Source organism: Orbicella franksi, chromosome 5, assembly GCF_964199315.1.
Source record: "Orbicella franksi chromosome 5, jaOrbFran1.1, whole genome shotgun sequence".
NCBI classification, from domain to species: Eukaryota; Metazoa; Cnidaria; class Anthozoa; order Scleractinia; family Merulinidae; genus Orbicella; species Orbicella franksi.
Genome location: NC_138149.1, coordinates 7,849,901 through 7,864,008, shown reverse-complemented (window position 1 = coordinate 7,864,008; position 14,108 = coordinate 7,849,901). Strand labels below are relative to the sequence as shown.

The window sequence follows — 14,108 nt, the reverse complement described above, 5'->3', positions numbered from 1 at the left end:
TTTTCCAATACCACAAATAATATGAAAAAAAAGAATGTTTGGTTTGGTTTTGTTAACTAACCAAACAAAACAAAAAGATCTTTTTTTAAGAATTCAAAAAAGTATGAGTAATAGCACAGCATAGCTTTTCAGAGATGCCACGTGCATGACTTTTGTACATGAATGGTTACAAACCCTTGACATTTAGCACAATTCTCGCGAGAAAGCTCGCGCTGCGGTATTGATCATCAAGATGCAGGGAAACAGTACATATATAACAGATCCTGCAGCTCCAGAGCAGGAACCAAGGAAGTTTGCATTTGATTTTAGTTATTGGTCACATGATGGGTTCAAAGAGCTTGAAGATGGCTACCTTTCTCCTGCAGAGTCTCATTATGCAGATCAGGTAAGACCCTCGGCAAACTCAGTCTGTAGGCATACGTGGGAAGCGTATAGGTCAGGGCTGTCATTAAGGGCCGTAAGCAGTAACACCTGTTACGGCTGAGTATGCTTGATTTTCCCTTGATGCTACGGATGAAATTCCCTGTTGTTCAGAGAATTCACCCATAAAGTAACAAATTTGCTATGGGTGTGGAGAATAAGGCTACAGGTGACTAAAAAATTAATGACAACCCTGTAGGTCTGTAGATATGTGTATAAAGAGACATGCTCATACAGTGCTTTGAGCAAATATTTGTGGCATGCATTAAAATTGATAAGTACCTTTAAATAGGCCATGTTCAATATATCAATATTCTAGCATGGCTCCGTCAGGCTTTCAGGACAAACCAAGTGGTATTTTTTTTGTATCCTACTGTCTTTTGGGAATTGAGGGACAAAAGAAAAATTAGTCCTGTAAGTCCTGGATCAGCCATGTTTATAATATTGATACATGTACATCGAACATGACCTATTGAAGCCTGAGGGGCCACAAAATAATTGTGTGGTAAGTTTATTTATTAATTCAATTTACCACACAATTATTTTGAGAACTCCCCAGCTTCAATTTAAAGGTATAATTGTGTAATTTACAGGCAAAAACTAACGATAGATAAATCCGACGTTTTGGCGACATCTTGGCGCCATTGTCAAGGGAAACTAATTAAATATGCGATTTCAAGTGTTGAAAAAATGCCACAACAAGTTTGATTGTCTCATTAATGAGTTGTTACTCATTAAACAATTACGACCGTGTTTAAATGTACAATCAGACTCAGTTCGCGCTAAAGTCTTTGTCTAACTTATGCAAATTAGAAACTCTGAACTCTTAGTTACTCTTGAAATCGCATATTTAATTAGTTTCCCTTGACAATGGCGCCAAGATGTCGCCGAAACGTCGGATTTATCTATCGTTAGTTTTTGCCTGTATATGTTTATCTAAATCATTGTTGATTAGAATTGTGTAATTTTATTTATTTATTTTTTAACTTTTTTGATTTTATTTTTTATCTTGCAGAAACGTGTATTTGATGACCTCGGTAGGGGGGTACTTGAGAATGCATGGAAAGGCTACAACTGCTCACTGTTTGCCTATGGTCAAACAGGTTCAGGGAAATCCTACTCCATGGTTGGATATGGACAAAATAAAGGTGAACGTTTGGTACATGTAAAATATATGTAATTCCTGATCAGTAAAATAGAGTTCCGCAGTTTCATAACTGCTATTTTTTTCTTACTACCCTTTGATTGGCTGTGCAATTAAGGTCCCAAGTTTCTTTCGTACCATAAGATGTAAAAATCATGTTAATTTTATTTTGTAACTTTCCTTCACACCTTGATGCAAGTCTGATCCGGTGTCTATTACATGTATGGAGCGTGATGAGAGGGGCTCTTATCTTTCATCAGCATCTTAAATCCCGGGTACCAGGTGCTTACAATACATTGTAGGGGTTGAAAAGGCAGTTTTGGTACTTATTGGGGTGTTCAGCCTCATAAGGTCCACAGCTTGAGTTTAATTGCAGTACCTTTTAGAGTATTGAACCAAAAAAAAGAAATAAAAATAGGACAGGAGATATTTGATAATCAACTTTACCAGTAGAAGGTATTCAAAGCAATTGTCTTTGAAACAGTTTTAAATTTATGATTCAATTGTCAATAATTGACAATTGAATCATAAATTATTAATTACATTAATTATTAAATAAATATGTTGTTTTAGAATTGGTTTCTCTTAGGAGTGAAAAAATTCAAGGCATGTGCACAAAATGGGATATTGGTACCTCTTGTAAGGGTTCCTTTCAAAATTTCTGACAAGCACCCCCCCCCCCCCCCATCCTCTTTATATGAGCATTCCCCTCCTCTCCCCAGCTCATCCCTCTTGAGAATGCTGCATTCATTTTCTATTGGCCCATAGCCTGCCTAGTGGGTGTTAAACAGGTGAGAGGGAGGCAAATCACTATTGAAGGAGGGGGACTGAGAGAATGGATTTCTTAACCTCGTATAATTTAATTTGCCCGGTGACCCTAATATTTACTCTCTCCGACTGACTAGTGTTCTTATAACATTACTGTAGGTATTGTGCCTATATTTTGTGAGACGCTGTTCAATGAAGTAGCGGAAAAAAGGAAAGAAGGTTCAGAGACTGAATACCAGGTATTTCCAATAATTATCATTTACAAAAGACAGCTTAGTACTATATGTTATGGCCTGATTTACAGATATCTTCAAGAATCCTCTTGAATAGACCAAACAAAGTCTTATTTGAATGGTGCTCTTTATAAATGCGCATACAGACTGCTGATGTGTAAGTGGTCATACATTGTGTGATACATGTACTAGACGTTAAAACTTTTGAACTGACCTGGGTTGTTCGAAAGGTAAATCACTATCCAGTGGGCGCAGTTTGTTTTGTAAACACTCATCCACTGGAGAGTGATTTATCTGGTAGATAGTGTTATTCACCCTTTGAACAACTGGGTTCTGCTTGTGAAAGACATACAGGTAGTCATTACATTGAATATAAAAAGAGGGGAAAATCCCAAGAATATAAAGTACACATGGTTATAATTCTTTCCTATTAAGAAAACGTGTTGTGCCTATTTCTTCATGATACTTTCCAATGACATGTTAGTATAGATTCCAGTAGAGTGGAGCTTGTAATTGTTGTCAAGTGCTTTTAATATCCCTTCCATACATTGAGGAGGTGTGTTACATAGTCATTTACTCTTTGTACTCTTGAACCACTTTTTCTACATGATATGCCTATTTATCTAGTACAAAAATGTTTGTTCAACAAAAATTATGTTCATTTCTTACCTTAGGTTACATTCAGCATGCTTGAAATCTACAATGAAGCGGTAGGTTCTAATTGCAACACTTAACAGAAACTACACGCATGTTGATAAGGCACATTTTAAAATTACCCCTAAGCTGTAACAATAGTCATGTGTGAGTACCTACTCTAGCGCGCCGTCTACACTACGCCGGAGGAATTTGTAAACAGAGGTTTCACTCTGAAAACACATAAAATGTCTTCCGTCCACACTTACTACGCCGGAGGATTTTGAAATGCAGCAATAACCGGTCACATTGGAATTGTGTTTGAGGAAAACTCGAGCAGAAAAATCACATTATCATCGTGATGTAATCGTTATTGAAAAGCTCCGTTTACCAAATGTTTTCCGTCCGCACTAAAACGCAAAGCCTGCGTTTTGAAATTCCTCCGGTTTGAAGAGCGTTTTCGAAAAGCTTCGTTTTCGTTGCAGATTAATGTGGACGGTAGGCATAGCGTATAGAAATAATGTTGCGTTTTCAAATTCCTTCGGCGTAGTGTAGACACTGTCTGATACCAGCTAATCAAGTAAATGTAAATACAAGCGGAGATACATGCTATTAATTTAAATACCACGTATATTTTAGTGTTCAAGTTCAAGTTCATTCTACAAAAGCATGTTACATGTATCATTGCCAGAATGCAACATGCGGTATTGACGCCTGGGGATGGTATTCAACAGAGTTAATACCGGGAGACTCCGCCCCGAGGGCCAAACCCTTGCAGGTTATCCTTTTCAGGCTATAGTTTTCTCTAGCGATGGCGTCGCAGTCGGCGTCATAAGAATGCTTACAACCTAGTGTAAAGCGAAAATGAGGGTCGTTTAAAGTGGAATCATACTGTAAGCTCAACGGAATCGGAGTCAGAAGAATCGGAATGTCTCCATTTTCTTCCGATTCCGCTTACGACTTCGTCGCTTATGATCCAGTGAATACTAGATTGTTGGGGTCAGAAGCAGAAGCAGAAAAATCTACCAATCACGATGCCTGGACTGAATCAAGGCGTTCTTATTTTCGGCGAACGGTAAAAGAACGCCTGATCGTATCGCTAGAGCTCTTCTGATTAAAACTCCAACTACGACTCTGTCGCTAATAAAAACCAGCCTTTACCATTTTTGACAGAAAAGACTGAAGAAAAATTGAAATAAAAATTGGTACAACTCCTTCCACATGCCTGCAGTACAGTTTTGCCGACCCTATAAGAGTCCTGTAGAGATCTTTCTGTCCAAGAAAGGTACAGCAGGAAATTTCTACCCTAGAAATCCGAAATCGTCAATTTCAAACCCCCAAAACGGCCTTCGCACCACCTCGTCAGTAATATAGTCGGTCACTGCGCCAGAAGAATTTGAAAACGGAGGTTTCACTCTGAAAACGCATCAAATGTTTTGCGTCCACACTACGCCGGAGGAATTTAAAAACACAACAATCACCGGTCATTTTGGATTATTTTGTTTGTGAAAAAAACTCGGGCAGAGAAATCACATGATTTGATATCGTGACGCCATCATTTCGAAGAGCTCCGTTTTCAAAAATGTTCTCCTTCCCACATAAAAATGAAAAGCCGGTGTTTTCAAATTCCTCCGGTTTAAAGAGAGTTTTCGAAAAGCTCTATTTTCGTGACGGATTAGTGTGGACGGTAGGCCTAACCGTAGAAATAAAGCTGCGTTTTCAAATTCCTCCGGCGTAGTGTAGACCCTGCCTCAGGCTATTCCCGTATAGTCCATTATAGGGAATGCCCCCTCTCCCGGTTATAACAAGTAAATGTTGTCAAAACAGCTTTTTATAATACACGTACATAATGTGCTTTCTGCTCTATTTTATTGCATTAAGGTACGTGACTTATTAAACCCAGCAAGTAACAAGAAAGGAGGGCTAAAAGTCAGGCAGCATCCTGCTAAGGGATTTTATGGTGAGAGATTTGTAGACTGCACTCGTGCAGTGTTTTCAAAGTAATGGCCAATGTACTGTCAACATTTCATCAGATTAAAGTGGCACTGTTCTGTATTGACCAACGCCCTGTCCTCGTGTTACCCAGCGTGTTGCCAACATTTCGATCAATGTACCTTACGTTTTGACAAACGCGGTATCAAAGTATTTATTTGACCTGAGCCTGTTACGCTATTGTACCAAATGTGTAATTTTGATCCTTTGTTCGTCTTTATTCAGTCGAAAGTTTAGTGACTGTCCCAGTTAAAGACTATGCTGATATTGATAGCCGCATTGAAGAGGGCACACGCAACAGAACAGTGGCCGCTACCAACATGAATGCCACTAGCAGGTAAGCTCAATCACACTGATCTTGAAGAAATTAGTTTGTCCTGCTGTCTTCTATCGATCGGGTTCTGTTCCAAATTTTATGTTGTAATCGCGGAGTTTTTGCCTACAGAGGAAATCGAAATGTGCACTACAGGCAATCACTTTTATTCTACATACATGTATGGCAGGGCAGCCACAGGTAAATCCGAGTGTTCTGATTGTTGGTTCTTTCTTGGTCGAGATGTTGTTTTCTCTTTCTTTTTTTTTCTTTTTTTTTTTTTTAATCGGGCGAGTGTCATATAATGAACTGCTTACTAACCTAGCTTGCTCGAGCCGTACTGAGGATTATTGGCCCTTGGCCGTTTTTGTATGACCCTCGCTGCGCTCGGTCCGTACACGATCTCCGGCCAATACTCCCCAGTACGGCCCTCGCGCTCGGTTGAAAAAAAGTTATTATTTAATTAATAATTTGCTTTTATTTCTGTAGCCGTGCCCACACAATCGTTGCTATTAACTTCATCCAAAAAGGAAAAAATGAAACCGGACAGATGATGACTAAAACCTCTATAGTGAACTTGGTGGATCTTGCTGGAAGGTAAGCTTCGTGACCATCAGTTTGTTGGTAATGTTTGTTTTTGTTTGTTTGTTTGTTTGTTTTGTTTTGTTGTTTTATGTTCATGTCGGAGACTCAGGCACCAGTAGGAAGTCAACCGGGCGAAAGTGGTAACTAAGCTTTTGTTGGCACCGCTTTCGCCCGTTTGACGTCCTCCTGACCCGACTGTCAGCCCTTGGGTCTCCTAGGATGCGTTGCAAGTTCCAGAGGGATTGTTACCTGCAGCAAGCCCGACAACGTGAAAAGCAGAGCCAGGACAGTTCTTTTCCCTTGCAACTCGCAGCGCAACAATTGCAGGGTGTAAAATAGGCTGTTACCTGAAATCGCTCTCGAAACTGTACGTGTAGCGTTTGTTGCGTTGGAATTTAGAAGATAACTTACCTCGTGTTCTATGTGATTGACAGTGCCATCTTTTACTAACCCATTTGTGGCCCTTCGGTAGTGGTAGATTAATATTTTTCATGGTGATGTTTTTCTGTTCTTTTGATAGTGAGAGGGCAGAATCGACTGGGGCTACTGGAGACAGGCTCAAGGAAGGATCAGCTATCAACCAGTCTCTTTCCACATTGGGCAACTGTATCAAAGGTATTTGACTTTGTTCTTCTCAACCTCATGAATAATCCATCAAGTTACATACAGGAATTCATGTTCGTTACGGTGTTTGGATATCTCATCTCATTTAACATAGATTTTTACGATTTTACTTCTCCGTTTTCTCCTTAATGCTAGCTTAGATTTAGAAAATGTATCAAACACTCAAGACAGAGTTTGACCACTTTTCCAAACACGTCGAAGCTCGTCAAAAATACTCCGGTACGCGTGGTATTTTCAACTTTCTTCTCGGTGTTTAGAAATGTGGTCAAACACGGTCTTTCGTGTTTGATGTAATATATCAAACAGGAGAGACAGTGTTTCATCGGGATATCCAAACACCGAGAAGAGAGTTGAAAATACGACGCGCAGCGGAGTATTTTTGACGAACTTCGTGGTGTTTGGATAGCCGGTGAAACACTGTCTCGCGTGTTTGATATATCTTCTCAATCGAAACAAAAGCTAAGGAGTATATAAACGGAGAAGTATTAAAATCGTCAAAATCTATGCTACTTAAGACCGGGTATCCAAACCTCCTTCACGGTTGTGATTTTCTTTGTTTAAGCTTGACGAATTATTAATGGGATTGAGAAATATCACAGCAACACTTACTTCCAACATTCTTTCCATGTTGCGATCTTTACAAATTTTGTTTTAACAAAGTAGTTGTTTTTTCTTTTGTCTTCTAGCCCTTGCTGATCAGTCATCTGGAAAGAAAGGAGCACTCGGTAGGACAATTTGGTGTTTGCTTGTCTTTTGTTGTTATTGTTGTTGTTGTTGTTGATATAACTGTCTTTTGTTTGTTCGTTTCTTTCCCACCCTTGGTCATGTCCAGGAAAAAAATATTATCCACAAACAAACTCCGCTCCAGGAGCTTTTCTTCTGCTCTGATCTCTACGGTTTTCGTTGATTGCCTTTATAACCACCATTTCTTCTATTTCATTTTGTTTTTCTTCACAGTTCCTTTCCGTGACTCTGTACTTACCAAGCTACTGAAGAATGCCCTTGGAGGCAATAGCAAGACAATTATGGTGAGTTCCCATTCCTTATATAAAAGTGGAAGTAAAGATCACGGTCAGCAATAATGCTCGTTTTGCACGTTGTTCGTCACATCGTTCGGATTAATCGCGAACGTTTGCAAATATACAATTAATTCTAGAGCTCGAGCTGTATCTTATTTATTTAGTCAGTGCCCAATTTCTGTTAGAAATGAGTCCGTGGGTGCCAAGTGAATCCTGTTGTTTTGGAGAAAATACAGAAAGTGCTTTGGCTTTTTTAGATTATTTTGCATGAACACTGCCAATGCCCAACTAAAAAACGTTTAAATTTTTGATGTTGTATTTGAATACTGAAAATTGTTTGTGGGGATTGGGGATGGGGTAGAGGGTACCATATGACAAACACCATCCCATCCAAGGGGCATGAAATCACTTCTAACTTCATCTCATGTATTGTTAAAAAACCCCGTCGTTAAGCAGCGACTATCTTATGCTGTCAAGGACGGTTTGTTTTACTGTTTGATTCTCATTTTAGATTGCAGCCTTAAGTCCCGCTGATATTAACTTCGAAGAGACTTTGTCGACACTCCGATTTGGTGAGGCGTGGTTTTATAGCTATGCAATCTTCAGTGTTCCATTTTCCATAAATTCCATTTTTCGATTTTCCAGAAATACGCCGCGTCACATTTCGATATTTGAACTTATGGTAAAACACGGTCTTTCGTGTTTGATTTTTTGTTAAACTTTAAACTTGTAACTCGTGCCTCATTTCAAACACATTGCAGCATCACATTGTCTACGGAAAAGTTAAAATACTCTTATTAGTCTGTAGATGAAACCGTTTCAACGTGTAGCCAGTCAAGTAGAAGCTATACTGAGCTCTATATTTTGTGGTGCCGTCAATTTGTCGATACAGCACAGTTAGATCTTTTAAAATTATGTCCTCTTGGCAACTCAATTCGTATGAACAGAGAAGCGATTGAATTTGTCTTTATTTGAAGCCGACAGAGCCAAGGCTATCAAGACTAAAGCCGTCGTCAATGAAAGTCCAACTGAAAAATTGATCCGGGAACTGCGCGAAGAAAACCAGAGACTACTGGACCAGCTGAAGACGTCAGGGGGAGGCCAGCCGATTATGATGCAAGGGGAACCTGGCCAGCCACAGATGGTCGGAATCTCTGGAGAAGGTTCTCATATTTTAATCAAATAAATTAATGAAGGCACTGTTTTTTCTTCTTTTCTTTTTTCAAATGAACAATGGAAGCCCTTCTTACGTTAGAGACTGCCGAATCTTCATTGTCTTTTTGGCCTTGTGTCGTTAATATGACCACTAGAAATACTCGATGAGATAAGCTACAAATAAACGGTATAAATCTACACTACTCACTATCTCTTCTGTTGTAGATAGTGAGTAGCTTAGTAGTGTGCGGTTTTTGATAAATTGGCGGCCGCTTCTTTGGTTTTTACAATTGTCTGTGAAGAAGATTTAGATAATTTACTAGTCGAGACGTAGATTTGTACAAAAGCAATCAGATTATTCGCTCTCGATTCTATGCGTGATGGAAATCTCGTGCTCATAATCTAATTGTTAAATTGAAAGTGACCAGCAGGTGCCCATAGTTGTGTGCGATATACTATTAGAAGAAGTCCATGAGGGAGAGTCTGAATCAAATCATACCATTCATAACATCAGTAACCACCATGCTCGTCGTCTGTGGTTCCGCTGTTCCACTGTTTTAAATTATAGAAAATTATACTTTTGAAACATTTAATTATTGACCATTGATTTGATTCACTTTCAGAGGTGAACGAAATGAAAAAAGAAATGGAGCAACGGGTAGGCGTAATATTCATTTATCAAAGGATCTTGTAAATTTAAGCCTATCATTTTCATGTTCGTCGTTTGTAATCCGCGTTAATCTTCTCCATCCTTAACCATCCTTGTTCCTTTATGGTTTACTGTTTTCTCTTTGGTGTAATTCTATCTTTGTAGTTAACTCCCACTTTCAAGTTTCCGTCACAATTTAAAGGTAATTATGTACCGGGCGAGAAAAACTTAAAGTACTGTGACTGAGCTTCTTTAAGCAAGTCTTTCTACCCACAAAGGAACAGCAAAAAGAACACCTCTAAACTGCTTGCTCGACTCCGCAGTAATTTGATTGAAATCTACCTTTCTTGTCGCAGCTGTTACAAAACCAGAGGGAAATGGAAGAGATGAAGAAGTCTTGGGAAGAGAGATTATTAGAGCAGGAGGCAGCCAACAAAGTAAGTCTGTGTATCTGTTTAGCTGGGCTCATCCATTCTGTGGTACGTCACGAAATATGAGTTCGTAATGGGAATAATTCCTCGAAGAAGCCAGTTTTGTCAAGACCTCGACTAGTCCTACCCGCTGTTGTTGGGTTTTGGTTGTCATCGCCCCATTGAAATCGTATGTCCTGCTTATCTCGGTCTGAAGTAGAATAAACTGCAAATAATTGTTCACAGTTTATCCTGCTTTATGTTTAAAAATTGTAAACTCATTGAAAAAGTGAACTGTAAGAGGCAAAATGATAAAGTTGATCGGGATACAACTTTCTTTCGTTCGCGCTGATTGGCTTGTATTGCTGCTACAATAATCCGTAATGCGTGAACTTTGAAGGGGAGGGAGGGAGGGGGGGATTATTCAACTCGGCTGCCGCTAATAGCGTAGCGCTAGAATTAAGAAGTTGTAAATTTGCTGTTATTGTTTGCAGGCTAAAGAGGAACAAGAAAAGAAGGAAAAAGAACTACGTAAGACCACTCCTCACTTCTGGAATCTTAATGAAGATTCCCAACTTTCAGGAAAAATTAACCACTTTATTAAGCCAGGTAACTTGCATCATGACCTTCAGTTTACAACCAATCATTCGCTAGTGTTCTTTTGGCTTTAAAGAAACAAAGATGGTCTATTTTTTTCTTCTTCTTCTCTTTAATGTCTTATTTTCAAATAATCCATGATAATCTTTGCAACGTCTAGATGAAGGTAAATGAAACTCGTCCCTCTTTCCGTCCCTGTTTTCGTTCGTTCGTTCGTTCGTTCGTTCGTTCGTTCGTTCTTTTGTTCGTTCGTTCTTGCATAACCTTGAATTAGTTATTGAGACTCATACGCTTTCGTAAATTGAAATTATGTGCGTTTGAGATTATCGCTCAAGTTTGAAACTTGTAGCTCTCAGTGACAATATAATTATATTGGTGACACTGATCAAATTCCGCATGTAAGTAGTTTCCTGAGTGTTCCATCATTATACACTCCGAAGCCCCGCGAAGCCCTCTCTTTCCGCTACCTTACCGGCTCGTGTATAACAGCAACCTACGTATACAGTAGTTCACTACAACTTGTCGGACCAGTCGGTAAGTCTAGCACACTGCACGCAAGTATTTTTATGAACAGTAATGAAATATGAACTGTAAGCTCCAGAGAACCACATGAAATGATCAAACTATTCTATAAGATTTACTGTGTAACGCAAATATTCTGAGTATTGGAAAACATGTTTCATGACATTTGACTTTCGTCTCTTACAGCTGTCGGGAGAATTAAGTTTTGTCTGTGAACAACCATGTTTTGGAATTTTGCTCAGTGTTATCATGTGGATGTTTTGTTTTCTAAATCGAAAGTAATTTTGAGTTTTGCTTCGCTTTAACGACATCTTAATCCATCTTATTAGTTCTAACGAAATCAGAACGCACTGACATATCGCGTTTTGAGCGAACGAGTTTTCTAAACCGGTTTATCCATGTTTTGTTGTGGTTAGTTACACAGTATGTTATTGCGATTTGTTTGCAATCGTTATGTATTATTTCAAAGTTCATTCTGAGTTGAAGGGCCGAGTTGAAGTTATATTGACGTTCTTTACTTCGATTATTACCAAAATCGCTTTTGTATGGTCACGTTGACTTGATCGATGCATAAGGTTTGCTTCCCGTAAAACTTAATTGCCTCTCAATCATACACCTGTAGGGTAATTAAAGAAGCCTGCATTGACCAAGCTACACCTGTAAGTTACGGGCTTCCATTATAATGAAATCAATAAATCTTTTCAATCTGTATTTTCGTTCCTCAATTTGCATTTTTAAAGACTTTAGGCTGGCCCGCAGATAAGCTCAGATAGCTGCATGAAGTGCTGGTCTTGGCAGGCCAGTCTACCAAGATCTGATTACAAACGTTCTTATTAATAAATAGATTACAACAGAAAAGTACTGGGAAAAAGTAAATAAAATAGAAAGTCGAGAAAAGAATGAAAAAAACGAAGTGAGGGGTTATCAGTTTAATTTGATAATGCTAATTCTTTCACTGGGTTAATATTTGGGAATTATTTGTTATAGGTGAACAAAGTGTTGGAAATAAGAAAGCCGATCCCAAACCAGACATTTTATTGAGCGGCCTGAGGTGAGACAGGAGTAACATATTTCTGACAACGACAAGCACAGACCTGTCACAAAATGATTTATGTGCGAAGGCATAAGCTTTCCAGTTAATCTATCACCGCCTATGGCAGATATAGCCAGTCTTGTGAATCCCAGGATTTGAAGTTCGAAACTTAAGGATTTGTTGCAGTTGTCTTCGGTTGTTGTTAATGCTGTTGTTGTTGTTTTAACGAAAAATTGAAAAGCAAAAGGAGACAGTCCCAGATGAAGATGTTTGTAAATGATAACAGTCTTGATGATAGTGTTCATCAGGGTCGACTCTATTGTCAGCTGTTTTCCGTCAAAGTTTTGTCTTCCAAGCGGTTCGATCAAGCACAGCAGTAATTGTCGACAACAGATATAATTAGTAATAACAGCAAATATTATTGATGCCGCTACGAGGAGTCATTGTATTTCCTATTTTAGAGAGAGTACATCGAGATAAGACTGACCCACGTTTTCTCGTAGCATCCTGCCACAGCACGCTACAGTGACACACAATGGTGACAGAATCACAATACACGCGCATGCTGATGCTAAACTGATGGTGAATGGTAAACCCTCACATGACGAAATAGAGCTACACCATAATGACAGGTAAAAGTTTTGTGACATTGTTGTTTTCTGCAGCCTCTTACACAGACGCTTTCCAGGCAGATGACGCAATAGTTACATGACTAGCCCGAAGAACTTCTTTATAATCTGAGGTTGTGTCTTCTTTTACACTTACCTAATGTAACAGTGTCTAAGATGCGTCTCCGCTATCTCTCAGAAACGTCTTATCATTTTTCTTATTGTTGGTGGTTCTTTTGTTTTCTTTTGTTTTTGTTTGTCGTTATGGTTGTTGTTGTTGTTGTTGTTGTTGTTTTTGTCCTTTGACATTTCATTGACTGTTTTTATAAATTGCAGTTTTGTGGAGATGGGGCCGTTGTTGTGGCTTGTTCAATAATATGGGAGCCAATTTCGTGTTTCTGGCATTTATTTATTGCTACTAACAGCACAAACTACTCTTCAAAGACACGTAAACCAAGAAGAAGCACTTTTTTTCTGTTCTCGGTTCAGCAAAACGAAGGTCGAGTTACCAGTAAACCGATTCCTACAACTGATCCCACCTTACAAACGACTTATCTACGACCTGACCAAAACTAACTGAGTAAGCCATGCCAGCCATCGATTTTGACAGATAACACAGGCCATGGCCCTGAGAATTATCGCTATATGATTTACGACCTGACCAAAACTAACTGAGTAAGCCATGCCAGCCATCGATTTTGACAGATAACACAGGCCATGGCCCTGAGAATTATCGCTATATGATTGATTGCTTGCTTGCTTGCTTGCTTGCTTGCTTGCTTGTTTGCTTGCTTGCGTGCGTGCTTGCATGCTTGCGTGCTTGCGTGCTTGCTTGCTTGCTTGCTTGCTTGTTTGTTTGTTTGTTTGTTTGTTTGTTTTATTTATTTATTTATTTATTTATTTATTTATTTATTTATTTATTTTTTGCTTCGTCTTCTCTTGCTAGAGTGATGTTTGGCTCCGCTAGTTTGTTCGTGTTGCATCATCCTGTAGAGTTTGAAAAGAAAAAGAAGGAAGGCGTCAAAATTGAAGAAATCACTTATGACTTAGCGCAGGAGGAAATAGCAGAGAATTCTGGATTCAACATGGACAAGAACAGTGGGCAATCCAAAAGTATGTTAGTTCAATTCAGTCTGGGGGAGAGCGGTTGGTCAACTTAAGGGCGACATCCTGTATTCGAGAATCGCTCTTAATCACCAAAGTTATAAAGATGATGCATTCTCGTACGTCATGGTCACGTGACAATTTCCAAAGTGTTTGATTGGACAGTATGAGTCGTAAACACGTAGGTTGCTTGAACGGATATATGTGACAAACGCCCTTTCTAAACCTTTGACAGACAAACGCTGGAGCGATCTGCAATGCATTTCTGAGGTTGATCCAAATACTTTCGAAGTTCGCCT

General features: G+C 39.1%; 1 protein-coding gene across 1 annotated transcript in view; it reads left to right on the top strand.

Annotated features, from left to right (window-relative positions):
• Nucleotides 1–140: 140 nt before the first annotated feature.
• Nucleotides 141–14,108, top strand: part of LOC145488626 (kinesin-like protein KIF28) — a 21,362-nt gene continuing 7,394 nt past the window's right edge. Inside the window, exons 1-18 of the mRNA XM_081467526.1 lie at nucleotides 141–385; nucleotides 1,436–1,568; nucleotides 2,492–2,571; nucleotides 3,240–3,275; nucleotides 5,080–5,158; nucleotides 5,416–5,527; nucleotides 5,993–6,100; nucleotides 6,609–6,703; nucleotides 7,399–7,437; nucleotides 7,670–7,740; nucleotides 8,243–8,303; nucleotides 8,709–8,894; nucleotides 9,510–9,544; nucleotides 9,892–9,972; nucleotides 10,440–10,554; nucleotides 12,052–12,115; nucleotides 12,601–12,729; nucleotides 13,652–13,818. Coding sequence (XP_081323652.1) covers nucleotides 233–385; nucleotides 1,436–1,568; nucleotides 2,492–2,571; nucleotides 3,240–3,275; nucleotides 5,080–5,158; nucleotides 5,416–5,527; nucleotides 5,993–6,100; nucleotides 6,609–6,703; nucleotides 7,399–7,437; nucleotides 7,670–7,740; nucleotides 8,243–8,303; nucleotides 8,709–8,894; nucleotides 9,510–9,544; nucleotides 9,892–9,972; nucleotides 10,440–10,554; nucleotides 12,052–12,115; nucleotides 12,601–12,729; nucleotides 13,652–13,818 — 1,744 coding nt within the window. The 5' untranslated portion in view covers nucleotides 141–232. The remainder of the gene's footprint in view (nucleotides 386–1,435; nucleotides 1,569–2,491; nucleotides 2,572–3,239; nucleotides 3,276–5,079; nucleotides 5,159–5,415; nucleotides 5,528–5,992; nucleotides 6,101–6,608; nucleotides 6,704–7,398; nucleotides 7,438–7,669; nucleotides 7,741–8,242; nucleotides 8,304–8,708; nucleotides 8,895–9,509; nucleotides 9,545–9,891; nucleotides 9,973–10,439; nucleotides 10,555–12,051; nucleotides 12,116–12,600; nucleotides 12,730–13,651; nucleotides 13,819–14,108) is intronic.